The 23,670-nt window shown below is 53.9% G+C and overlaps 2 protein-coding genes across 12 annotated transcripts; one reads left to right on the top strand and one right to left on the bottom strand.

The window, feature by feature from the left end:
• Window positions 1–159: 159 nt before the first annotated feature.
• Window positions 160–9,327, top strand: BUD31 (BUD31 homolog). Of its 3 annotated transcripts, none has more exons than XM_061209080.1 (5): window positions 160–269; window positions 1,309–1,438; window positions 1,858–1,980; window positions 6,691–6,813; window positions 7,380–7,627. In XM_061209080.1, exons 3-5 carry the CDS (start codon window positions 1,887–1,889, stop codon window positions 7,610–7,612), a joined length of 450 nt encoding a protein of 149 aa, XP_061065063.1. In that variant the 5' UTR covers window positions 160–269; window positions 1,309–1,438; window positions 1,858–1,886; the 3' UTR covers window positions 7,613–7,627. The 3 variants fall into 3 exon arrangements, with proteins under 3 accessions (XP_061065063.1, XP_061065064.1, XP_061065062.1); XM_061209081.1 differs by lacking the exon at window positions 1,309–1,438 and adding an exon at window positions 9,087–9,327 and having other exon boundaries at window positions 163–269; window positions 7,380–7,546; XM_061209079.1 differs by lacking the exon at window positions 1,309–1,438 and having other exon boundaries at window positions 163–269.
• On the bottom strand, window positions 6,948–23,518 carry PTCD1 (pentatricopeptide repeat domain 1). 9 transcript variants are annotated; one of them, XM_061209070.1, is made up of 11 exons: window positions 23,447–23,518; window positions 23,147–23,244; window positions 20,340–20,841; window positions 18,759–18,899; window positions 17,024–17,242; window positions 16,161–16,262; window positions 13,663–14,370; window positions 12,532–12,648; window positions 11,651–11,833; window positions 9,754–9,932; window positions 6,948–8,499 (listed from the first exon to the last, which is right to left on the bottom strand). In XM_061209070.1, the coding sequence occupies exons 3-11, from the start codon at window positions 20,817–20,819 to the stop codon at window positions 8,403–8,405; spliced, it is 2,226 nt and encodes a 741-aa protein (XP_061065053.1). In that variant the 5' UTR covers window positions 20,820–20,841; window positions 23,147–23,244; window positions 23,447–23,518; the 3' UTR covers window positions 6,948–8,402. The 9 variants fall into 9 exon arrangements, with proteins under 9 accessions (XP_061065053.1, XP_061065052.1, XP_061065054.1 ...); XM_061209069.1 differs by having other exon boundaries at window positions 23,421–23,452; XM_061209071.1 differs by lacking the exon at window positions 23,447–23,518 and adding an exon at window positions 23,359–23,444 and having other exon boundaries at window positions 23,143–23,244.
• Window positions 23,519–23,670: the final 152 nt, after the last annotated feature.

Below are 23,670 nucleotides of genomic sequence, written 5' to 3'. Positions count from 1 at the left end.
CCCAGGCTCGCACGCGCGCTGCTGGGCAACAGAACCCTCAGCCCCCGCTCCGGGGGAAGCGCGTAAGCCTGCCAGTCACCGCCCGGGAAGTGAGGGCAAAGGCGACAGCGGCTCTGGAATTCTGTACAGGCAGAGCTGCGGACACCTAAGATAACGCAATTTCCGCTCTAGGTGGGGCGGGGCTCCGCGAGAACCTCATCCTGAAGGGATAACTTGGGAAGCGGAGGCAGGCAGTAGAGAAGGGGTGTCCGACGGCGACGGAGGACGTGGTGAGTGTTTCTCCTCTGTTCTCAAGTACCTTGGTGACTGCTGGGGCCAGGGATCGGAGGTCTGCATTGGCCCAGAAGGGCGATCTGAACAGCTGAACTGGGACGGGTTCGGGCCTCTGGACCGGGAGGTCGAGTGAGTTCCAGAGAGGAGGCGGCTCTTTGCTCGTTCGGCCAAAGGGATGAGAGATTTGGGGGGTTCCCTTGCTTCTAGGCTTTTTTCCCCCTTTATTTTCCATGCTTTTTTTTCTCCGCCTGGAACTTTTTTTGTCTAAATATTGCTTGTTCTCGTAAGCCCGGTTCAGATGCAGTCGTCTCTCTGAGCCTTTCCTACAACCCGGGCTGTAACGTCTTCCCTCCCTCCCTCCCTCCGAACACCTTTCCGCTCGCCGCCTCTTCCGAGCGCTACCACCTCTCTTATACGGCCCCGCACCTCTTTCTCCTTGATCTGGTTACTTCTTAGCTGTTACCTCCCCTGGGAGGCCTCCTGTGACTCCCCGGCTGGGCCAGGCCCTCGAATCTCCCTGGGTCTTAGTAGGGTGGTCATTCCCGTGTCTTTGCCCTCCCAGCCCTTGCGCGTTGGGACAGGGACCAGATTCCATCCGTCTCTAGCTTCATAGCAGGGGAGACAAGTGCAAAGACCACTGATTTGGGAGTCAGGAGCCCCCGATTAGAGTCGGACTCTTCCAGTTCCCAGCTGTGTGCGACCCTGAGTTTACCCCTTGTAGTTTGATCTTCATCTGTAAGGTTGTTACGGAGAATTCATGAAAGGGAGGGGCGGGGCTTCATAAACTTGTCAGGCACCCTACACGGGGGAGGAACTCAATGAACTTGGGAGAGAGGAGTCCGCTATGCTTAAAGATGAGATCATTAACCTGAGTTCTTTGCCACCTAGGAAGTGCTATGCGGTTTGAAAAATGACTTGCTATGTAGATTTGCACGGGTCTGTTGTTGGGCTTTACATGACTTTCCTTTATGTAGTGTGTTTGTCGGGTTTAAGAGACTTTGGCCATCCGGCTAATACACTGTCCTCGTCTTATAGACAAGATTGAGGACCAGAGAGGGAAGGTGACCTCTCCAAAGTCACAGCTGGCCAAGAACCTAAGCCTGTAACTGAAGAGACCAGAGATCTTTCTTTCTGCTACATACACTCTTGGGAAACAGACCCTAAGGTACTTTGGTTTCACACTGTCTTTATCCTTTTTAAACAGTCATCTTCTTCGCTCTCCCAACCATAGTTTTCCTCACACTGTGTTGGAATTCCCTTTTCACTTTGTATTTCCTTGCTAGAATATCACCTTCTCACGGACAGTGTGTGTCTTATTCTTTGTTCTATGTTCTCAGTACAGGGACAGGCTCATAGTTGATGTCAGTTAATGATAACAGCAAAAATCTAGTAAGCACACATTAAATGCCAGGCATGTTACATATAATTAATCTTCACAATGGCCCCATAAGTAGATTCTATTATCCCCCTTTACAGATAAGGAAACAGATTTAGGGACATGAGTGTGCACCAGAGTTGTGGCTTGTGAAGTCTTTTGGGGATCTGAGGCTCAGAAACCAATTCGTTTAATTTTTTTCCCCACAGGTCTTTGCAGATTATCTTCTGGGGAAAAAATGCCTAAAGTCAAAAGAAGCCGGAAAGCTCCCCCAGATGGCTGGGAGTTGATCGAGCCAACATTGGATGAATTAGATCAAAAGATGAGAGAAGGTGAGTCGGGGAGTTCCTGTCTGAGTGGGTTGTGTCCAAGGGTCACAGGCTTACATGCTTCAAGGGGCCAGGCATAAATGCAAGGATAAATGGGAAGAGACAGGCTGTACCACTGTGGCCTCCTGACATTGACATGTTTTGTTTGCTTATCAACTGATAGGAATAGTATAAATGCCAGAAAGTAAGATAATACAAATGAAAAGGTCCTCAAAAATGTTTTTGAATATAAGAGCTTTAGGGAGTATAGATCAAGTAGTCTACCTATAATTATTTGCTGTGTTGGTTAGAGGTATATTTAAAATCATACAAAAGATATTTACTTGGGAAATCCTGTTCTTTTTCACTTCCAAATTTTCTGAAACATTTTTATTCAGATTTTTCTTGTGAGTCTCTGTCTTCATCATCACTTTGTTTTCGCATCATCTGCCAGTTTTCCAGAATGCACCATCTTCACTTCCCTCTAAATGTTGTGTGATCCTGCACTTGTGAGTCAGTGTAGCGTGCAGTTTTGGGAAATTTTATCTGAAGCCACAAGCATCTGTCGGCCCTATCACAGTATAACCACTTACTGAATTGCTTTTTAAAGCGACCTTTTTTCTTTTTTTAAGGTTTTTGGTAATTAATCTAACCTTTGTTATTATGAAGTCATACCTCTAGCAATAAGTAGTAAGTGGGTGTTAAGTTACTTTGCTTCCTTTGAAGCTGACTGTATCAGGTAACTTCTATTAAATACCCAGAACTTGCAGTCATCAGGTCATTTTGGGCTGAGAGATTTCTTCCCCAAACAGATCTTTATTCAACATAAAGGAACTTAGAGATTGCTGTAATAGAAGAGATTTTTGTGAGTCCTTGCAAATAAACCTACTTCCTCTTTTTAAGGGGTGACTTTTTGGAGGGAGAGCATTTAGATGGATGTGATATTCTTTACCGTCAAAAGAAGTATTCTTTCTCTTGTTTTTATTTAAACATATAGTTCTTCTCTGCTTTCCCATTTTTGATACACAGGTTTTAAGACCTAGTTTCATGTTGCTCTCGCTTCCACTGTAAAGAAAACAGAGTGGATGGCAGGTGGTACCAGAGCTGGCTTTAGTGTTGGGAACAGTAGGGAGCTCTGGGGGTGGGGAGAAGCTGCTACTCACCCAGGGTCATTTACCATGTGGGATGCAGCCTCAGCTTTGCCAGATTTGCTGAGTGTTTTTCTTTTTCCAAGATAAGCAGAAATTCAGCTTTTCTGTGTGAACTCTTCTAATTTAAAATTCAAACTTAAAAGTGTCTGTGGGAGGAGCCAAACAAAGCCTGCCTTCAGGCTGGTGAAGGCTGCCAGCCTTCAGGCTGATGGAGGCTGCCAGCCTCCAGTTTGTAGCCTTCCGCGCAAGTTTTGCCTGTGGGATCTGCGGCCACACTCCTAGGCCATGGAGGAGCCTTGGGCCCACAAAGGCCCAAAGCCAGTGGCTTTGCCAGACCTGTCCTTCTGATCTGAGGGCCATTTACAGGACAACTCACACTTATTGAAGCAGTTGGTCCTCTTATCTTAGGAAGGAAAATTCCTGTTTTCTCCTAGTTTGTCCCTGTTATTTCCTAGCTCAGCACAACTGCTCAGCTCTTTGTATGTCTCTTAGCTTGCTACTCAAGTTTTTGTATAGCCACTGTTGCCCTGTAAGTCCCCAAACAAAAAGAGCCTGCTTATAGGGACTAAGGGGCAGAGGTGGGGGAAGTTATGTGTGGCAGGGGTTTTATGGGTGACGGAGAAATAAAGGCACTATCTCCGTGGATTGTAACGAGGACTTGTAAATAACTTTGCTTTTACAAGTACTTTAAACTAATTGAAATTTGAAGTTAATAGGCAGTTTGGGGCATTAGCAAAGAGGCAGAAACCTAAGTCTCGTCTGTGCCACAGTGTCCCCTACCTCTGGCCTCTTTTCGTACCCTCCTAGTGGCAGGACTCCACATCGCCCACTGAAAGCTGCCTTCTACTGTGTGTGCGAACCTGTACAAAATGATATCCAAGAATGTTCACGTGACCTTGTGAAAATGGGTCCAAGAAGAAATTTTTAAAATGTGGGTGATGCTACGATTAAAATGTTGAGAGATGACTCAAAAGCACAGGAAGGTTCCACGTCCAGGATGGCAGCCTGAGGAGCTCCACGGCCCCCACCCCCCATTCCCTCAGTCATCCCTTCTAGTCTCGTGGCTTTCCGAAACACTCTCGACTCCGGTGAACAAATGTCTTCTCCAGCCTTGACTCAACACTAGAAGTTTCATTTTAAAATACTCCAGTTCCCCCAACTCCTAAAAGTAGGGAGAACCAGATAAAATACAAATAGCTGAATGTTAATTGTTGAAGCTGGGTGGAAGGTACTTGGGAGTTCAATATACTGTTTTCTTTTGTGTATGTTTGAAGTTATCCTTATTGAAACCTTAGAGAATTCACGCATCTAAAATCCGACTCCTTTTAGCCCCTCCACCCCACCACCTGGTCCAGGCTACCCTCACCTGTCACCTGGGTGCCTGCAGCAGCCTCCTGCTTCCGCTCGCCCTGCAGTCTTCTCCACGGGGCCGCCAGGGTGAGGGCTTGAGGTTGTACGTCAGATCACATCACCCTCTGCTCAGGACCCTGCGGTGGTTCATCCCCCCATCAGAGCAAAACCAAGTCCTTCTGTGGCCTTCCAGGTCAGGCACACTCTCCCCGCACCCCTTGAACTCCGTCCCCTCCGCCCCCTCCCCCAGCCACACTGCTGCCCCTTGACCCGCAGCTACAGTCCCACCTCAGGGCCTTTCACTGCTGTTGGCTCTGCCTTGTAAACATGTTTGCCCCTCTTTTCCCTTTTTCTTTTAAATTGAGATATAATTGACATACAATGTATTGTTTTAGGTGTACAGCATGATTTTATATATGACTATATTGTGAAATTATTACCACAAGTTTCATGAACACCCATCACCTCACATAGTTGTTTTCTTATAAGAACTTTTAAGATCTACCTTCATAGCAACTTTCAAATATACAACACAGTATCATTAACTTTATAGTCACCATGCTATAGATTCCCCAGGACTTATTTATAACTGGAAGTTTGTACCCTTTGACCACCTTCACCCATTTTGCCCACCCCCCCAGCCCACCTTGCACGTCATTTCTTAAGGTCTCTGAGCAGATGTCTCCTTTGATGACTAGTATAAAGTGGCAGTCCCCCTCTTTCCCTGCTCGCCATCCCCTTCCTTGTTCCCTTCTTTTCTGTGGCCGTTACCACTTAACCACCAGGGGCGGATCTGCTTCCCTCTCAGATCATGGCTCTGTGGTTTCTGTGTCTTGCCCACTGCCGTATCTTGGGCACCTGGAGCATGACCTCGCCCATAGCAGACACACAGTGTTGCTAAGTCCTCAACACCTGTCTTTTACTTGGATCACAGAATCCTGTTTATTGAGCTGAATTACAAATTCTAGGTAATAGAACAGCCTCGGTGTTGGAGAAATGGAGGTATAGGTTTCTTAACCCTTCTCACCTTTCTCCTCTGCCGTAAAAACCGAGAAGAGGTAACAAAGATCAGCTTGTAATGCTAAGAGAAAGACTTGCCTTTTGGCAGGTGCAAGCTGCTACCTGATCCTACATGTCTTGATGGAGCCGTTATTTCCTGCAGGCTCGCCATGCTAAGAACTTTCAGACTTTTTTTTTTTTTTTTTTCTTTCCCTAAACGATTTTGGTTGGGAAATGAAATCAGAGGTGCCTTAAAAGATTATTAGTATGCCCATCTGTAGGTCCAGAATTATCTTGAGAAATTATTATGCTGGAGAAATAGGTCTGGAAGGGTAGAGACCCGGGTATTAACGGAGGTTGTCTTTGATTTTTTAAAACCTTTGCTTTCTAATTTATCTAATTTAAAAGGCATTTTTAATTTAAAGCAATTAATGTTTAAGTCATGTGGCTTACCGTTTGCTTTATCTTTAAAAAAAAAAAAACAGCCCTAATGAGCCATAAATCATATGCTGTAAAATTCAGCCTTTTAAAGTATTCAGTTAAGCAGCGTTTAGTGTGTTCACAGAGTTAAGCAACCATCACCATGGTCAGTTTTACAGTATTTATCACCCCGCAGAGAAACCCCATCCCCTTTAGCAGGGGTCTCCCTGATCTAGGCAACCACTAATCTACTTTCTGTCTGTATAGACACAGTCATACAATAGGTGGTCTGTGAGGACTGGTTTCTTTCACTGAGCATAACGTGTTCAAGAGTCATCCATGTTGTGGCATGTGTGAGTACTTCACTACTTTTTATAACTGAAAAATATTCCATCATGTGGATAGATTACATTTTAACCATTCATCAGTTGATGGACGCTGGGGTGATTTCTACTTTTCGGCTACCATGAACATTCATGTACAGGTTTTTGTGTGCAAGCGCATTTTCAGTTCTCTTGGGTATATACCTAGGAGTGGAACTGCTGGGTCATATGGTTACCTGTTTAACTTCCTGAGGAATTGCCAGACTTTTCCATAGCAGCTGCATCATGTTACATTCCTACCAGCAGGGTATGAGGATTCTGATTTCTCCACACCCTCGCCAACATTTATTACTGTCTTGTCATTTTGATTATAGCCATCCTAGTGGGTACAAAGTATTTATTCTTTATCCCTACTTACTAAAAAAATAACACTATATCCTATGCAGACTACCCTATCCCCCAAAAAACAAACACATGTGTTTTCTCTCCAGCTGAAACAGAACCTCACGAGGGAAAGAGGAAAGTGGAATCTCTGTGGCCCATCTTTAGGATCCATCACCAGAAAACCCGCTATATTTTTGACCTCTTCTACAAGCGGAAAGCCATAAGCAGAGGTAATTGGCCAAATTCTCTCTTAACCTTCCCAACTTGAGTAGCTTTCAGATTTATTTAATTCTTGAAACCTCAGCAAGTGTCATCATGTTTCTCACCACCAAAAAAAGGAAAGAAGCCAGGCCAACATTGGCTAAATACTTTTTTTTTTTTAATTTTTGGCTGCATTGGGTGTTCGTTGCTGTGCGCGGGCCTTCTCTAGTTGTGGTGAGTGGGGGCTACTCTTTGTTGCTGTGCGCGGGCTTCTCATTGCGGTGGCTTCTCTTGTTACAGAGAATGGGCTCTAGGTGCGTGGCCTTCAGTAGTTGTGGCTCGCGGGCTCTAGAGCACAGGCTCAGTAACAGGCTCAGTTGTGGCGCATGGGCTTAGTTGCTCCACGGCATGTGGGATCTTCCCAGACCAGGGCTCGAACCCGTGTCCCCTGCATTGGCAGGCGGATTCTTAACCACTGCGCCACCAGGGAAGCCCCTGGCTACATACTCTTTTTAAGGGTGGGTAGTGATGGGCCAGGGGTGGGGGGAGCTTTGTTATACTATGGTCTGATGCCCTTTCCCCATCTTTTTGACAGAACTGTATGAATACTGTATTAAAGAAGGCTATGCAGATAAAAACCTGATCGCAAAATGGAAAAAGCAGGGATATGAGAACCTATGCTGCCTGCGGTGCATTCAGACACGGGACACCAATTTTGGGACAAACTGCATTTGCCGGGTCCCCAAAAGCAAGCTGGAAGTGGTAATGTCTCCACCCCTGTCATGTCTGACGACTGGGTGTGATGTTACTGTCAGGATTCTGCCCTAGTTGACCACAAGGGGTTTTATGTTCTTCTGTTTTGTGGTTGGCCATCCCGCCAGGAGTGAGACCCTCTGGTCAGGAATCCATGCCAGGGAGTTTGGCAGTAATGATCTTACATCTGGGGGCCAGTCCCACCTCCTCCTTTGGGCAAGTTATTGGGCTCACTTAACCAAATGGGGGTGATGATACCCACCCCCAGGGTGGCCGGGAGGGTGGGCCAGTCGGCAGGAGCTTGTCCCTTTCCCTCCAGTGCTTGCCCTTCAGCCGCCCTTTTTTCCAGGCCTCCTTTTCCTCCCAGTGACACTTCAATGTTAGCATCACCGCGTCTCCTGCCAGAACTTCCTGGGCGGCTGGGGAACGCGGCTGGGTGTGCAGTAGCTCAGCTCCACGCACAGACGCCTCTGAAGTGGAGCCGCAGGAGGCAGAGAAGGGTTGCTGGGCTGTTGGCCGTTAGCGGCCTTTGAGCGCGGCCCCTCGGCTGACTGCCGTGGGCCCCGCTGGGAGGTCAGGCCAGATGTCTTCTTTCACACAGTCCCTCGTCACAAGGTCCCTTCACCCTGCAGCACTAGTTACAGCTTGTAGGGCTTCGGCTCTGGACCAAGGGCTTTAGCTCAGCAGGCAGCTCTGCCCCCCGAACCATCTGGAAGCTCAAGGACGGGCATGTGGAGCAGTGGAGAGCGAGCACGGGCTGCCTCCTGAGGGGCGGCTCTGGTGCTGGTCTCCGGCGGGGGCAGGAGGGGTGGCGGAGCAGCAGAAGCCCTGCTCCTGCGAGAGCCCCGGGGTTCCATGGTGATGTCTAGCTGGGGCTGCTGCCCCAGACCTGTGGCCAGAACAGAGCCTGCTTCAGATTTAGTTGGGGTTCACCATCAGATCTTGTTTCCTTAGACCAGAGTCTTGCTCCCCCGAAAAAGAAGAAAAAGGAAAATAAACATAAACACCATTGCCCTGGGGCCTTTTGTCTGCTGGGCGGCGCCCCCCCACCCCGCCACCCCGGCCAGACACTAGGCCACACCTGGCCTGGGGGACAAGACTGTTCTGCTGCCACACAGATTCAAGTACACACTGTTCTTCCCGAGCCACAGTGGAAAGTTCCCCAGCCCAGAGGAGGCCCTGAGCCCCGAGCCCCCTGAGCGGTAGCAGACCCACCCCCCAGCTCATTGTAGGGTGTGTCCTGCTTGCTTCACAGAATAACAAGAATCATTCACACAGATTTTTTTTTTCCTTTTTTGGGAGCAAGTGTGTACACTGAATTTGCATAAATTAAATCCACATAGAGATGTAACTGCAGTGTCAACAGCAGCTGTTTCCATCTTCACGAGGGAACCGAATTTTCCCCATCCAGCACTGTGGCGGAGGGTTTCTGAGGAGCGTCCTGTGGGGAGTGGATGTCCCGTGGCCACCCTTCGCGCAGGAGGAGTCCTGCGTGTGGGCGTGTGGCCCGCGGCAGGGGCGCGGGGTCTCAGCTGTCCTCTGTTTGCAGGGCCGGATCATCGAGTGCACGCACTGCGGCTGCCGGGGCTGCTCTGGCTGAGGCCGTCGGGCCGACCCCTCTCCACCCCGGACTCTGGACTGCGCAGGTTTCTGCCTGTCACGCCACCCTTTCCTGGGAGCAGCTCCTCCTCAGAGCAGTTCCCCAGGCCCGAGTAGGAACATGGTCTCTACGTGTGAAGGCTTTGGTGTTCATCAGCTGTGATTTGTAGAAATAAAACTCTTAAACCTTTTGGGTCCTGCCTGCCTTCTTTCAGAGCCCGCAGTCTGTGGAACCCAGTGGGACAGCGCCAAGCCCTGGAGACCAGTCGCCCTTAAGGCGTGATCCACCTCACAGGTGCTGTGTGACCTTGAGCACTTACTTTCCTCATCAGTGATGGGGGTGGGAACCTCTCAGGCGAGGATGGCCTGAGATGACATACCAAGGTGGCCCAAGCTGCTCTTGGACTTGCCATGAACTTGTTGGGCACCTCAGACCAATGCCTGCAAAAAGCTGCAGCTCTTACTGTGGACCAGACCTTCCCCTCAAGCTTGCAGCTACACCTGCACGTTCACGTGTCTTGAATATGAAAGGGACTCCTGGGGCTCCCGCAGAGCCATGTGAAGGCCATGCACTTTGTTCCAGCTCTGCTGGAGGTCCCCCAGGGTCTCCCCATCACCTGCCCCCAGGGCCTCTGTCCACATCGGCCACAGTGACGGTGTCCTGGTCTCCCTTTGGTTTGGTCCGGAACTTCTGCCACGGGTGGGGGGTTTCCTCTGCTGGCATCACTTTCAGCCACTGCTTATAATAAGCTCGGAAGCCATCAATCTTCTCCAAGTAGGTGTCTCTCCCTTTGTACTGTAGTTGGAAAAGCGTGGGGTTCCAAGGCTCAGAGGGGCCACGATTAGACTCACTGCATGCTACCTACCGCTGACCCCAAACCATGGCAGCTGGCTCAGGGCTCAGGGAAGCTGTTCTTGCTTCCAGTTGGCCAAAGGGAGAGGGCAGAAAAGCTGCTCAACACCGAGCAGTGTACGGTAGAGAAACAAAGCTGTACCATGGGGCAGAGCCAGATTCTCTCTCATCTGCTACGATCCTTCCTGAGTCCGTGCTGCTGGGCTCCTATACCCAGGCACGGCGCCCCAGCCCCGCACAGCGAGAATCGCTGGGCGCCACCAGCTGTGCCTCCACAGCCTGCTGAGCGCCTCCCGCTCGGCACAGGCATTGCCTCCCTCTGACTGTCATCTCAGCACTGCTGCAGAGGTCTCAGGAGAGGAGGAAAGAAGGAAAGGAAACCAGACGTGCCAGGCAGACACCAAGAGAAAGCTGGTAGAGGAACACAGAGAAAACCAGAGAAAAAACAGACAAAACGTATGAGATAAAGACCGTTACTACATGATGATAAAAGGGTTGATTCAAAAGGTTTAACAGTTCTAAACTTGTACCTAATAGAGCCTGAAAGTACGTGAAGCAAAAACCTGATGATCACAAACAGAAGTAAGTCCACCATAAGAGAGTATGAACGTATGGCTGAATACAATAAGCTTTAGGCTTCTGGTAGTATGGTGACTGTTGATTGAACCTGAGAAGACCCCTAGTGGGCCCTGCACAGTGAAGAGACAACCCCCCAACTGGAAGATTCTTGCAACATGGAACCAACAAAAGACCAGTGTCCAGAATATTTAAAGAACTCTGAGGCATCAGTAAGATAAGACTAACAATCAGCTGTTCAAAGATGCCCAGCTATGCCCTCCGGCATACTCTCCACCGCTGTCTCACTAGCTCTTACTAAGCCTTCAAGCATCCCCCCTGCACAGCCGTCCCTGACCCCACGTCCCCTGGCTTGGTGTGTCCTGGCCGACTTGTCTCCCTCCCAGTCAGGCCACAGCTGCTCTGGAGGTGCTCAGCACAGGGTCTGACTCAGCGGACCTAAAAACCAAAGCCCCGGAGCCTGATATCCTCAGAGCAGCAAGGAGAGAAGTGGCTGTTACAAATCAGATTCTGTCGCTGCCCTCCTGCCGTCCCCATTCACTCGACAAACAACAATCTATGCTGGGCGCCTGACGACAGGCAGGCACCAGGGACCCAGGTGAGCAAGGCAGACAGTCTCCACCTCTAGGGGCTTTTACAATCTCCTCAAGGCAAGAGTCACACACGTGTGTGTGTAATTACCGACTGTGAAACATGGTGAAAAGGAATAGTGCTTGTATGGGGGCCTCCAGCAGGGCACCTCTGAGAAAGAGCCATCTGAGCCGACACCTACCAGATGAGAAGGAACCACAACCATGTGAAAAGCAGGGCAGCCTATTCAAGGTGAAGAGAATACAAAAACCCCGAGGCAGGGAAGAGGCCGTGGGACTGACAGTGAACCGAGGGAGGAGTGGCCTAAGATGAAATGAGCCACGTGAACAGGGGCTCGCAGGCAGTGGTCTGAGGAGTTTGGCATTTTCCCCAAGGGAAGCCACTGACAGTTTAAAGCAAAAGGATGCCAATCCCAGCAGGTCAGAACTGGGTGGGGTGGGGGGGGGGGCGCTGGTTAGGGAGACGACGGGCACGTTAGAGCTTGGCGCACTTACCCGGTCGAAGGTGGGTGGGTACTGGGCTGCGAACTCCAGCTGGCGGATGACCACTTCATTCACCGGGACCCTGTTCCGCCTCATGTCCTTCAGGATGTCGATGAGATAGGCGTAGTCCAGCTTCTTGACGGCCGCGTTGATGAGGCTGCTGTAGATGTGGGCATTGGGGGTCATCTGGGATTTCTGGAACATCACAGACATGCCGTCAGCGAGATGATGGCGGTGGCTGGGACAGAGCGGCCACCGGTGGCACATCAGGCTTGGGGAGCTACCCTGCCAGTCAGGCCTGCTCTGCAGACCAGCCACCAGGGACGAGAAGGGCAGGACCTCGCAGCAACAACAGGCTGTACGCCCCCCTCCATGTCCCCCACTCTGCGGGTCCATCCCCGGTGGCTGAGGACCCCGCCCTCTCAGTCCTGAAGAACCTGGACAGCAAGTAGAGGACTGTTCTCAGAGATCAACAGACTCAGGCGGTAAACCACCTCAGGGCAGGAGACCGCCTTCTGTGGGTTCACTGCACCCTCGTCCCCCGAGAATTCTGGTACCCTCCCTGCTCCCGTCATGGCCTCCATCCCTCTAGAGGGTTGGGGCCAAGACCTGCCCCCACCCTTCAATCTCACCCCACGGCCACCACCTTGGCGATCATAACACCCCTGGCCCTCAACGCCCATTCCTAAAGCACCTCACCAGGGTTTCCTTTCTCCCAAATTGGGCCACTGACCATTCCACACTCGCAGCTAGAGCGACCCTACTCTCCCTGCCCCGCTCCCATCAGCTTACCCTGAGGGCAGAGGCCTGGGCGGTTCGGGAGGGTCCCCTCGCGCCCCCCCCCCCCTTCTTCTTCAGCACCACGGGGCCTGCCTGGGCCTGGGCCCACTCACCCTCATGTCTGCAAGCAGCTGCAGGCCATCCCCTGGCCTGCGGCACCCGATGGCCAGGCTGCAGAATGTCTGCAGGTTGGGGACGATTCCTCTCTTTGCCAGGACTGGCAGCAGTGCCTGTGGGGACAGACGTGGCATCACCGTAAGCTGTAGCCCAGCAGCCCTGGCAAGAGCCTTCTCTGGTGAAGCCCGCGCGCGCCTGAATGCTGGAGGCGCCAGGGCCTGGCTCTGCTCCGAGGCCTCGTGGCTCCCTCTGCCGACCACACCGGGCACCAGCCTTGGCCCAGCATTCAAGGGCCGGGTGTCCTGTCAGCACCTCAGGGCCCAGCTCCCCAGGATTCAGCTGCTCTGCGAGTCCTCCCTGCCTTCCAGCCCGCCTGTCTGTAGCAGGTCATCCCTTCTTCAAATGCCCGTCACGTTCCTGCCCCCTCTGCTCCTCTCCCGGCCACCATCCATCCCTGCACTCGGGCCTTCGACGTCCTTCGAGCACCGGGGGCCTCAGGGGATGGCGGTCCTGCGGTCCAGGGCAGGAGACAAAGCTGACAACAGCATGGGAAGTGCGGGCCGAGGGAGCCCCCGGGCAGGAGGTGAGGAAGAGGATGCCTGCTCAACCTGGCTGGGTCAGGGCGGGGCCTAGGGAGGGGCTCTAGAGAAAGCTGTGCTCTGCTCTGAGGGCCTGAAGGCAGAGGCTGCCTCTTGCAGCTCTCAGGACAGCCCAGGTCAGAGCTTCTGGCAAAAGGGGCATCACACAGAAATACGTTGTACGAATGGACAAAAATCCCGTGAGGGCCCCAACGTCGCCATCTGTGAGACGAGGAAAGCCACAGGCCAGCGGAGCCTCCTGCTATGGTCAGGAAAGAAACGAGTGGATGCGAAGCTCTCAGAACAGAATCAAGCACAGAGTGAGTGTGAGGACGTCCACGAGGCGGGGGCGGGGCTGAAAAGTGGCCCCTCTGGGAGGGCGGGGAGTATGGCTGGTTCACCACCTGATTCCCAGGTTTTCACCAGGGGCTCCGGACAGTCTGCGCCCCTCTCGCAGGAACGGCTGACACACCTGGCAGGGGAGGGTCCGAGGGGGAAGGAGAGGAAGGGCCCAGCCGGGAGCCCTGTGCCTCCCCCCGTGCCCCTCACCTTCGCCCCCTCCAGGTCGCCCAGCTTGCTCTTCCTCCTCATCAGCATGTTGAAGAAGGTCAGGTCGGCCTCCACCTGGTGCGCGTCCAAGACGGTCAGCAGCGAGGACTCTGCGGGGCTCCCGGGCTCCACCACCTCCGCCAGCAGCGTGAGGGTTTTGATGTCGGGCCGAAGCCCATGCTCCGCCATCTTTCCCAGGAAGCCCTCCAGGCCCCCCATCAAGGCCAGCCTGTCGGCTGGAGTGGTCACGGTCCCAAAGGAGACCACAGCCGAGGGGACCGCCCCCGGGGTCAGGAGGTTGGCCTCCAGCCTCCAGGGAGGTGGCTCCGGGGCCGCAGAGGGGAGGGCCACAGCGCGGTCAGGCTCCGCCTTGGTTTCCACCCCAGGCTGGGCCTTGCCGGGGGCTCCGGCCTCCTGAGGCTCCAGAGGCCCCTCAAGTGCCTGAGAAGGTTCTAGAAACAGCTGCCTCTCCAGGGCCTCCACGTGCAGCCAGGCTGACAGGCGATCGTCCGCCCCGACCCCGTCTCTCCTCCTTGCCTGCCGCCCACCTGCCGGGGGCTGGAGCAGGACCATCTCCTCCCTGGGCCTCAGGAGCACCGCCGAGGCCACCGCCGGGTCCCCCAGGCCGCAGTCCCGAGCTGCCCCCAACAGCAGGTTGTAGCCGTGCCGGCTCGGCCGGAGCCCCAGGCTCAGCATCTGCCTCCACACCTGCCGAGGAGAGACAGGCCTCACCCACAGCTCCCGCTCCGAAGAGCCCTCAGCAGAGCGGGCAGCGCGAGGCAGCGACCAGTCGGCAAACATGGGGGCGGGGGCGACACGGGAAAGACGCCAGGCTCTGGGCCACTAAGAACCCCCGAGCCTGGGGGCCTCCACAGGGCGCTGCTCCTCCCCTCCTCTGGCTCACCCCCAAACCGTGTCGCACTTCCATCTCTCTGGCTCTCCCAGGCCCTTCTCCCTACTCCCCTGGGGAGGGACAGCCAGAGAGACTAGGTGCTGGAGGAGTCCAGGCTGACTTAAGGATTGGACTCAGCTGCCCTTCCTGAGTGCCTGCCGTGTGCCCTGCCCCACTCGGCATCCTCAGCTTCCTCAAGAGCACGGAGTGGGCGCGGGCGGAGGGGGGCCTCAGCCAGGAAGAGCGCCCCACAAGCTGTGGGCCCAGGCAGGCCTGTCTCCCCTCAAGCTGAGGTCGTTTTCACCCCTCAGCGAGGAGTCTAGCACACTTGTGTGTTCTCAAGGGGGCAGTCTGACCACGTGCGGTCACTCTGACACCAACCAAGATGCCACGAGATGCCCCACGAGGCTCACTGGGAGGCCACGGGCAGCGGCCAGGAGCTCACGTCAAGTGTGCCTATGAGTCAGGGCCGGCCAGGCCCAGGCGGGTGCCACATGCAAGAGGGCCGTGGCCCACCAGACAGGGTCCTGAGGAGGGCAAGGGTCTGGGAAGCCACCTCCATGAGGAACGCTGACAGAACTGAGGTTTATCAGGGACACAGACGCTATCCCGTGGCAGGAGGGATTCTTGGTTCAAATCCCAGCTCTGCTTCTTAGTGGCTGTGAGACCTTGGGCAAGTTACTCAACCTCCGGAGCCTCAGCCTCGTCGTCTCTAAAATGGGGCTATGGTGCCCAGCTTGAGCAGTTTAACAAGTGCATGACACAAACCGGCTGCTAGCGTGATAGACTACTTCTCACTAGAACAGATCGAGGCCAAAGAGAGGGAGGAACCAGATCCTGTCTATAAAGCAGCCAGGGGATGGCTGGCAGCCACTGTTTCCAGGGGGTCTGCAGAGGGGAGGCACGTGGTCCAGGGCTGTCCCAGATCACTGGGGCTCAAACTCTGTGCAGAACAACCCCCTGGGGATCTTGCTGAAAGGCCGATCTGGCTGCACGAGGCCTGTGTGGGGCTGAGACCCCGCATTTCTGACAAGCCCCAGGTGAGCCTGAGGCTGCTGGTCTGTGGGCCGCACCTGAAGTTAGAGCTTTTGGTGAGCTCCAGGTCCTTCCCACCCCTGAGGAGCTGGGGAGGCAGCTGTGGTACCAGTGTTAATCCCGCCTCCGCACTTGATAAGGGGGGCGCTGAGATGGGATTAGAGCAGCGTGTCTCAACTTTAATGTCCGTGAGGCTGTCTCAGGACTGAATGCTGACTCCTGGGTCCCACACGCACAGACGCTGAGTGGGGGATGGGTCGGACATCCTTCAGGGACTGTAAGCTCAGCGGGTCTGGGCCGGCTGCACAGAGAGCCACCGAGCGGAGTGGGAGAGCGTGGGCTGGCCGTGCCCCGACTGGAGCGGCAGCCGCGCCTCCTCCGCGTGCCCGCCCTCCCTGCCATCTGCTCTGGGAAGGCCAAAGGATCACAAGTATAAAAACACCCAGCACAGGGCAGGAGCAAGTGCTCAAGTAATGCACACAGGATCATCACTTGCACCCAACACAGGCACACGGAGCGGGAGCGAGCAGGGCAACAGGAGACACAGGACGCAGAGCCAGGCGGGACAGACCTGCAGGGCATATCGGAAACCCGTTTTCTTGTCCTGGATGCAGCCCATGAGCAGGTAACTGAAGGTCTCCTCTGTGACCGCATGTCCTTTCTGGATGATTTCCTGGGGGAGAGAACAAAGAGGGCCGGATGAGAATCTGCAGAAGAGCCAAGGCCCAGGCCCAGGCCCAGGCCCGATGGGACTGGCTAAGGGCAGACACCCCAGGTCAGGCTCAGGGCTGCGCCTCTGGAAGAGGAGGGGCCTGACTCCGGCTCCGGGCCGGAGCTAACTGCTGCCTGCACCCCCTCCTCCTCTCCTTCCCAGGCCTCTCTTCCTGGCTCTGCTCCGGTCACTTCTCTGCAGCCTCTCCGCAAAGGCCACCCCAGCAGCCACTTTTAACCCCTGTACGTGAGGCTTTGGAATTGCACAGAGCTGGCTTCAAGTCCCAGCTTCACCACTGGCCCGCTGTGGGAGTGTGGGCAAGGCACTATGCTCCCTGGTCTCAGTTTCCTCATCTGTGAAGTGAGGGCACACGACTTGCCTTACAGGACCTTTGGAATGACCCCTCAGTGAGCACTGGCTCATCTTCAGCGCCATGAAGCCCACCCTCTGGTACGGCACCACGGAGTCCCATCCAGCGGGACTGCACACGGCAGTGCACACGACCCACCGCCTTCACAGGGCTGGGGGCCTCTCTGTCTGCCAGACCCAGGCCTCTGACAACAGGGTCTCACGGGATTCACCTGTGAACCCCAGAGCCCAGTACGGGGCTTGTCTCATCGGCCCCTGAACCTTCCCGCATGAGGAACACAGATAACACAGCCCCACACCCTGCCACGTGGGACTGGCCCCGAATGGGGAGCAGGAAGGAAGGGATGTCCCACCTTAAACACATCCAGGCACATCCTGAGGTCTGCGCACATGGCGGCCATCTTCAGCAGGGAGTGGTACGTTTTCAAGTTGAGTTGGAAGTTTCTGGCCTGAAGCTGCTGCCGTAACTTCAGGGCACTCTGCAGAGCGGAGTCCTTCCAGGGGGACTCAGCGCAGACGTTGAACAGGGCTGTGTAGGTGGCATCTGAGGGCTCCAGGTCTCGCTTCTTCATCTGTGGAGACGGGGAGAAACTTGGAGGTGGCTCTGGGATCAGCCCGACGCACAGGCCATGGCCACCCTGAGAGGAAGCTAGAGAGGACTGTGCTTCCACACTGAACAGGCCTGGGAGCCGGGCCTGTGACAACGCAGAGCCGAGTGACACGCAGAGCTGGGCTCTCTGAACCCCTGACTCAGCCCGAGGGGCTCTGGGAACTGACCCCGCACCGCAGATGCTCCAAACAAGAAACCGTCCTCCCCATGGTGCTCGGCAGTCCACCCTGGGCCTGGGGTGCTTTTGCAGCAGGGTCTCCCCAACGCTCCCGCTCTGTGGCCGACCAGGCCACCCTGACTGTTAAGATCCATGGGGTGCATCTGGTCTGGGAAAGGGTGGACGGGGGCGGTAATCAAACCCCAGCTCCAATGTTTACTACCTGAGGGGTCGTAAGTTAGCTCGTCATTGGAAAAATGGGGGTGATACGGTCACCTGGAAAGGCTGTTACAGGGAGAGCATCATGGGAGAGAGGCCCCGGGAGCAGCCGCAGCCAGGAGCTCGTCCCTGCAGCACGTCTCAGGAGTCCCCCACCCCACCCCCACTGAGTCACAAACCCCGGGCTGACACTGGGCTTATCAAGCCCTCCAGGTGACGGAGTTTGAGAAACTCCTGGTAAAGCCAAGCACTCGCTACTTCCCGGGGAAGGGCAACCTGACGGAGGGTAGGTGACCAGCTTTTGCAGAGTGTACAGAACCCTGTTCTCAGGCCATTTTGGGCTCAACTCCCAAGTCCAGCACTCTCGAGAGAGAGGTAACCTTAGACATGGCACTTGGTCCCTCCAGGCCTCAGTTTCCTCATCTGAAAAAGGAAGATGGTGATCCCAACTTCAAGGATGGGCAGATGCTCCGTGTGTGTTCACATATTCCACAGCATGTACTAAGGACTTACTACGGGCCAGGCCCAAATGACGAGACTAGGGCTCCCAAGAATTCTTGCTGGAATAAAGGATGTTCCCAGCTCCTGGCTACAGGAGAAGATGGAAATACTTCTGCTAGAGTCTATGGTCCTCTCAGGCACAGCTCTTTCCCGACTCATGAAAGAAGAAGTTTTCTGGCTCTGAGAATGACAAATACAACACACCCCAGAGGTGGGCGAATGTAAAGTAAAACCATCTTCCAAGAGAAATAAAAGCCCTTTTTCAAAGGATCAGCTTTGGAAGAAAGGTGCATGTGTGCACCCGTGTGTAGCGTGAGGATGGGAGTGAGACAAAAGGAACACAAACTAAACTAAGTGGGAGTAGCAGTGGAAAAGAAAGGGGACCGGTGGGCCCTGCCACGGCCCGGACAGGCACTGGAGGGCGTTCCATGTCATCACGTAGTTATCTGAGATCACCTCCATTTTATGAACGATGAAGCTGAGGCTGGAGGGGGTGATGCACTAGCAGGTGACACATCCAGGATCTGCACCCAGCTCTTTTGGGGCCCAAAGCCCATGTTCTACGGAGCCTGGCCCCTGCTGCCCTCAGGCCCATGCTCACGTCATTGTAGAGCTGGAAGGCCTTCCTCAGGTAGCCGGCCCGCCCGCAGCCCCCGATCAGCACGGTGTAGTTGCACTCAAGGGGCTGGAGTCGCTCCTCCTTCAGCATCTGTCTCTCAAACAGGTCCAGGGCCTCGGCCAGCTGGGGAAGAGGGGTGGGGGGAGGACACAACGGGGGGGACTCAGGGTGGCCTCAGAGACCCTCAGCAGAGGGAGGGAGACTGAGGCTGGGGGACCCTAGCTGAGACCAAGCTCAGGCCTGCCCAGGAGACAAACACCCACCCTGGGCCTCTGCCACCAGCCTCTTGGTGCCCGTGGTCTGCAGCCATGGGCCTTCGCGGTGGCCAGGAAGGAAGCCCACCAGTCTCCCACCACCTGAGAGCTCTTGGTCCCACTGCCATGGGGGAACTCCCTGAGAGGCAGGGGCGATGTCCAGGTGAACAAAGATCTGAGGGAGGTGAGGGAAGGAGCCACGTGGCTCTCTGAGGGAACAGCCAGTGCAAAAGCCCTGATGCGGAGTGTGCTTGGGAGCTGTGGGAGCAGAGAGGAGGCTGCAGCAGAGTAAGTGAAGGAAGGGAGATGCGGGCGGAGAGGTAAGGGGAGTGGAGGGCGGGTGGCAGTTCTTGCAGGCTTCATAAGCTATTGTGAGGACTCCGGCTTCTTTTTATTTCTCAACTTTTCATTATGGGAAATCTCAAATATACACAAAAGTAAAGAGAATAGTGTAACTACAATGCCTATTAACGTTTGGCCTATCTTGTTTCATCTATACCCTGCACTCCTCCTGCAAACTGAATTTTTGAAAGCAAATTTCAGACATCCTGTCACTTCATTCACCAAAGCTTCGACATACACCTCCAAGAGATTTTTAAATATAAATGGAATGTCGTTATCAATACCTAAGGAAATGAACATCCGCAGTGTCACTGAATACACTGGGAGAGCTGGAGAGAGAAGTCAGGCCACCTGCTCTCTGCTTTAACGGGATGGCTCCATGCTGCGAGCCCACATCCTGAAAAGAGGTGGAGAGAGCCTCGGGGAGCCCAGAGACAAGTGTCGTAATAGCTAAGGGGGGCGAGGAGAAGGCTAGGCCTGGGCATTCAGGGGTAGGCTTGTGAGAAGTTAGGACAGGAGAAATTTTGAAGCTAGAGCTGGTGAGAGAAAGAGAAGACTCAGAGATGACCTGAAGGCATGTGGCCTGGGCGGATGGAATAATGGGGTTACCACTGAGTGAGATGAAGAAAGCGTAGGGAAATCAAAGTTGGGAACAAAAATTGCAGGCCACCGAGGGTAAGTATAAGGGAGATGGTGAGGAGGCAGCTGAATACACAGATGGGGAGTCCATGGGATGGCCGAGCTGGTAAGAGGAAGATGGGACCAGTATGAAGGAGGGGGCACTGAAAGCCAGGAGGCTGGCGGGTCGCCTGGTGCAGCACCGAGGGGGAAGTGAAGACAGAGAGGAGAGAGGAGCCCTCAGCATCCCACCCTTTAGAGATGACTGGAAGGTTGGGCGGCCCATCACAAAATATCGCGGCACGGCGGAAGCAGGAGCCAGGAGCAGCAGAATCCAAAGGTTCCCTACCTTTCCTTCCTTGATCAGACGTTTGCACTGAAAGAAGTACCAGTAAGGGGTGTTTCTCGGGCCCTGCCATGATTTTGGCTGCAGCTCCCCTTCCTCATCTTCTTCAACACTCTGTTCCTTGAGCCGCAGGTTATACAACTGGGCCGTCGATTTGTGGAACATTCTCCGGGAGGAGTATTTGTCAGAAAGAGTCCCAAAGCTCTCCTCCTCCCCTTCCTCCTGGGTGGCCGCGGGGCTGGGCTGGCCTGGGTCAGAGCTCAGGCTGTCTGTGTTCTTCTGGCTCCGCGGGCCGAGGGGCAGCCGAGAGAGGGAGCTGCTGAAGGCTGCTGGCGCTAGCCGAATCAGCCCTGCGCCCCTCGGCCACATGGGCCCCTCCCTGCCTCCGGCCCACCTGGCTCTGAGGGGGTCAAGGTGCTGCAGGATAGCCAATCCCATGGGGCGGGGGCCGGAGAAGAGCCGCGAGAGTCTCACGAGGTCCATCTCTGGCGTTCCCCTCCAGGGCCTGGCATAGGTCAGCAAAATAGTGAAAGTCAACGCGAGTTCATAGTCACAAAAGGCAGAAAGAAGACCGAGAAGGTGGGTACAAGCACGAGCCCTGAGGTTAGAAAGTAGGCCTAGGGTTAGGGTTAGGTTCAGATTTCAGCTCCACCAAACAACCATCCTTGAGTCCCTGGGCACTCACGGCTCTGGCCTCAGTCTCCCCGGCTATAAACTGGGGTTAACTATAACATCGCCCACACAGCACCGTAGCAATGATTCAATCTCAGATCTCAGCGTTCAGGTGCAGCATGGTGAGCACTCGATAGACCTAAACTATTGATCTGGATCACTGAGCCACGACCTAAGTGACTGGGCACTCAAGTCAGAGCTGACTTTGAGCCCTGACCAGAGCTGAGTGACTGGGCCCATTACTTGACCTTCTTGGACCTCAATTCCTTCAGCTGCAAGACCCACTCACCTTACCACAAGGCCATAAGGATTAAATGAGATGTTTTTAGCATAATGCCTGGGGTTTAATAGGTGTTCAAAAAATTACAGCATTATCATTTACTAGGAAAAAAACACTGGCATTCTGGGCCTCTGCACAGGGAAGTTAACTTAAACATTTCTCTTCTGCAAAATTCATAGACAAATGGGCTTCAGCTGTGCTGTCCAATGTGACTACTGACACTTGAAATGTGGCTAGACTAAACGCAGATGGGCTTTAAAGGTAAATCATACACCAGATTTCAAAGACTTATAGTACAAAAAAAGAAGGTAAACTACATATTTTTTTACATGTTGAAATGATAATACTTTCGATATACTGGGCTAAAGAAAATTTGAGACTGATTTCACAATCTTTAAACTTTAATGCGGCTACTTAAAAATTTTAAATTACATACGTGCTCACATTATACTTCTATTGCACAATTAGGCTAGAGATCCTGGTCTACATATTTGAAACTCTTTAATAAAAAAATATCAGAGGGCCTCCCTGGTGGCGCAGTGGTTGAGAATCTGCCTGCCAATGCAGGGGACACGGGTTCGAGCCCTGGTCTGGGAGGATCCCACATGCCGCAGAGCAACTGGGCCCGTGAGCCACAATTGCTGAGCCTGCGCGTCTGGAGCCTGTGCTCCGCAACAAGAGAGGCCACGATAGTAAGAGGCCCGCGCACTGCGATGAAGAGTGACCCCCGCTCGCCGCAACTAGAGAAAGCCCTCGCACAGAAACAAAGACCCAACACAGCCATAAATTAATTAATTAATTAATTTAAAAAATATATATATCAGAACACCCCCTATGAACAAAGCCATGCACTCACTTTGATGGGAGGATATGAATAGTTTTAGTTATTTAAGAAACAATTTGGGGAAGTTTTTATCTACCCTGAGAGCTTTCTGCCCAGTTTAAGGACTCGGTCAGTTGACAAAAAGTTTCCCCCCCAAACAGATGAATACTTAAACTCATTCAAAGAAGAGAGAAGAAAACTCCCTGAATAAAAAAATTAAAAAATGTAAAAAATCACAATAACGAGCATGAACACATTTTAAGGTCTGGTTATATTAGAAGGTGGAAAGACCTCAGAGGGGACACCAGGTTGGACAAATTAATATCTGTGGCCCAGGGAGGGGACTGACTTGCTGGAGGCCCTGCAGCAGTGTGGTGGGCGAGATCCACTAGCTCTGGAACTGGTTGGCTTTGAACCCAAGTCCATGAATAGTATCAAACAGCTTCTCTTGACCAGCACCCTAGTGACACCAGTGCAGAGGGCCTTTACCATTCTGCACCTGGCGAAGCTCCAAGAGAAACGTAATGCGAGCCCGTATGTAATTTTAAATTTTCAAGTGACCACATTAAATAAAGGGTTTACACACGTTAATCAAAATAGAGAATTTTAATTACTGATATTGATATAGGTACCAAAATGTCTTTAAAACAAACTTATGCTCTTTTAGTATAGATGCTTCTTTTTCCAGCATTAAATAACAAGTCCTATCGTCATGTCCAAGCAGCGACAACTGGAGAAGAGTTTGTCGGAGTTGCAGATACTCTGTCTCCAACCATCCTTTACACTCATCCCCATTTGCAATCGCGACTTTGTTTTGGGCAGAGCGAACGCCACTCGGTCAGTCACGGAAGGACTTGCTAAATTTCACACTGAGACAATAAAGGTGTAATTCCTTCCTCCCCAAGTTCGTCAACCCGCCCGGGTTACTAACCCCTGAATTAGAGACACGGGGCCGCCGTCCTCCCTTGGGGAACCAGCCCCTCCCCGGACGCTCCCCGGGACCCTCAGGCCGACCCGCCCCGTCTCCACACCGGCCTTTAGAGCCTCGGTCTCCTCAGCGGACGCCGCCGGCTCCGACTCTGGCTGCGACCCTCGCTGCCCCTCTGGCCAGTCTTCGTCCGGAGGCCGGGGTCCTGTGAGGGTCAAAGAGGAACTCGCTCCAAGGGTCCGACCCAGTGAACGCGGCCCCACCTCGGCCGCCGAGCCCACGGCACCCCGCCCCGCCTCGCGTCACCCCCAGTCCTGACCCCGCGTCACCCCCGGTCCCGTCGCCGCCGCGCCGCGCACCCGTCTCCGCGTCCCGGACTACCTATTCCCAAGTGTGCCTTGGCCGACCTTGCGCAGGCGCAGTCCGCGTCGCCAACTCCCGGCGCGCACGGTTTCAGGTGGGCGTTCGGCGAGCTGCTAGCCGGGCCTAGCGGAGCGGCCCGTACTCTGCGCTTGATTGGCCGAGTCTGGGCAGGCGAAAGGGCCGGCGCGGGCTCCGGGCGCTCCCAGCATCCCTCGGGCGGCGGCGGCGGCGGCGGCGGCGGCGGCGAGGCGGGGCGGTGGAGGACCGT

The sequence above is a fragment of the Eubalaena glacialis genome, chromosome 13, assembly GCF_028564815.1.
Source record: "Eubalaena glacialis isolate mEubGla1 chromosome 13, mEubGla1.1.hap2.+ XY, whole genome shotgun sequence".
Lineage (NCBI taxonomy): Eukaryota > Metazoa > Chordata > Mammalia > Artiodactyla > Balaenidae > Eubalaena > Eubalaena glacialis.
This window is presented reverse-complemented; position numbering and strand designations above follow the sequence as displayed.